We start from the raw sequence: 2,040 nt of genomic DNA, 5'->3' as shown, positions 1-2,040 counted from the left end.
AAAACATTAAATAACGACACAACTAAAGGATTAACTAATGTATATTAGGGGGTCCACATATGCAATATTTGGCACTTGTCAATTACCTAGCCAAATGTATTGTGGTATGCAGGGATCCAGGTTGTAGGTATAGGGTGTACAGTCGTAAATGTAAGGATGAGGACTCATTTGAAGTTAGATCATTATGGACGAAACACACTTGTACAAGGAAGCATAAGAATTCTAATGTGAAATCTACATGGATTGCTAACAAACTTATTGACAAGTTTAGAGTACAACCTAACATGCCTTTAAAGGCAATCCTTGGGGAAGTCAAAGATAAGGGGGGTGTTGATGTTAATAATTGCCAGATGTATAGGGCTAGAAGAATTGCAGAGGATATGATTCTTGGTAAAGTTAAGCTTCAATACAATAGGCTTTGGGATTATTGTGAAACAATTAGGCAAAACAATAGGGGTAGTTATGTGATGATGAAGGTTGATATACATTTACCTGACCATCCAACATGTTTCCATAGGTTGTACTTCTCTTTGGCTACCATGAAGAAAGGTTTTCGAGTTAGTTGTAGGTCTATCATTGGGTTAGATGGATGTTTTTTAAAGGGGCCTTATAAGGGATAGCTTTTGTTTGCCATTTCGAGGGATGGCAATAATAACATGTATCCAGTGGCACTTGCAGTTGTTAAGGCAAAAACCAAAGACAGTTGGATATGGCTTCTTGAGACATTGCTATCAGATCTTGGCACCCCTTGCATAAGGATGGACATTTATTTCTGACAGTCAAAAGGTAATCATTATTTAAGTTCATTATATTTCTTTGTTTTGGTTGTTCTTTATTTTCGTCAAAAGGTAACCAATTTTTGTTTATTATTGTGACTGAGTGTAGGGGCTACAACCAGCTTTCGATGTGGTGCTTCTCGGAGGTGACCACCAGTTTTGTGTAAGGTACTTGTATGCGAACTACAAAGACATGGGTCATCGTGGTCTGGCATTGAAGGATAAGTTATGGGATGTGGCTATAGTATACGCTAAAGTTGAATTTCACGAGGAAATGGAGGAATTGAAGCGTATAAGTCAGGATGCATACAACTATTTGTCAAAGATTGACCCAAGCTCATGGTCCAAGGCTTGGTTTAATACATTCCCCAAGTGTGATCTACTTGTGAAGAACCTGTGTGAGTGCTTTAATGCCTACATTCTGAAGGTGCATAACCTGCCAATCATATCCATGCTGGAAATGGTAAGGAAGAAGTTGATGAAGAGATATCAAACAAAGCGAGATGGCATCAGAACCATGACTGGTAGGCTTTGTCCAATAGTGGTTGATAAATTGGATGAAATTGGACAAGTTGTTGGGCATTGCTATAGCACATATGCTGGGACTGGGATATATAAAGTCACACACAATAACAAGCAGTATGTTGTCAATTTGTTGAGGATAACTTGTGGTTGTAGACAGCGAGACTTAACAGAAACCCCATGTGCACATGCAATGTATGTGTTGTGCAAATTTATTTAACTCGCAAGTGCACGAATCGATTGTAGTTTAATGGATTGCAAGTGCGAGGTCGATCCCACAGAGAATTGTATTGTTGAAAGAGCAATTTATATCTAAACTAATTAAATCCTAATCTAGTTCCAAAAGGGTTTTGATTTTTGAGTTTTGAAAATTAAAGGATAAACATAAACTAAATAAAATAAGTAAATCTAAGGATAAAGGTACTAAGGTTTGGGAATTCACACTCACCAAATCATAACAACATATTTTATGTTCATCAATATTAATCCGAAGTTCTCACAAATTAAATCATAGATATGTTTTACTATGCTTCAAAGAATTAATCAAAACCATCCCATGTATCCATTCATTGACCAAATCACAAAAGGAATCCAAATTCAATTGAAACACCAGATGTATCCGTAGAACAAATCACAAGGGATATCCAATTTTTATGAGTTAAAAGCCAAGCAATCAATCATATGAAATTATCTCAAATCATCACATGTATCCTTGAATCACAAGAGATATCCAAGAATTACT

General features: G+C 36.4%; 1 protein-coding gene across 1 annotated transcript; it reads left to right on the top strand.

Annotated features, from left to right (window-relative positions):
* The first annotated feature begins 284 nt into the window (after window positions 1–284).
* On the top strand, window positions 285–1,518 carry LOC148583704 (uncharacterized). The gene is made up of 2 exons (XM_088510771.1): window positions 285–557; window positions 886–1,518. The coding sequence occupies exons 1-2, from the start codon at window positions 285–287 to the stop codon at window positions 1,516–1,518; spliced, it is 906 nt and encodes a 301-aa protein (XP_088366897.1).
* The last annotated feature ends 522 nt before the right edge of the window (window positions 1,519–2,040 follow it).

This window comes from Corylus avellana, chromosome 9 (assembly GCF_965113065.1).
Source record: "Corylus avellana chromosome 9, dhCorAvel1.hap1.2, whole genome shotgun sequence".
NCBI classification, from domain to species: Eukaryota; Viridiplantae; Streptophyta; class Magnoliopsida; order Fagales; family Betulaceae; genus Corylus; species Corylus avellana.
This window is presented reverse-complemented; position numbering and strand designations above follow the sequence as displayed.

Excerpts from the sequence above, each read along its gene's own strand:
- LOC148583704 (XM_088510771.1), top strand. The coding sequence starts at position 285 with ATGCCTTTAAAGGCAATCCTTGGGGAAGTCAAAGATAAGGGGGGTGTT. Across the intron at positions 558-885 it reads CCATGAAGAAAGGTTTTCGA|GGGCTACAACCAGCTTTCGA; the intron begins GTTAGTTGTAGG and ends GACTGAGTGTAG.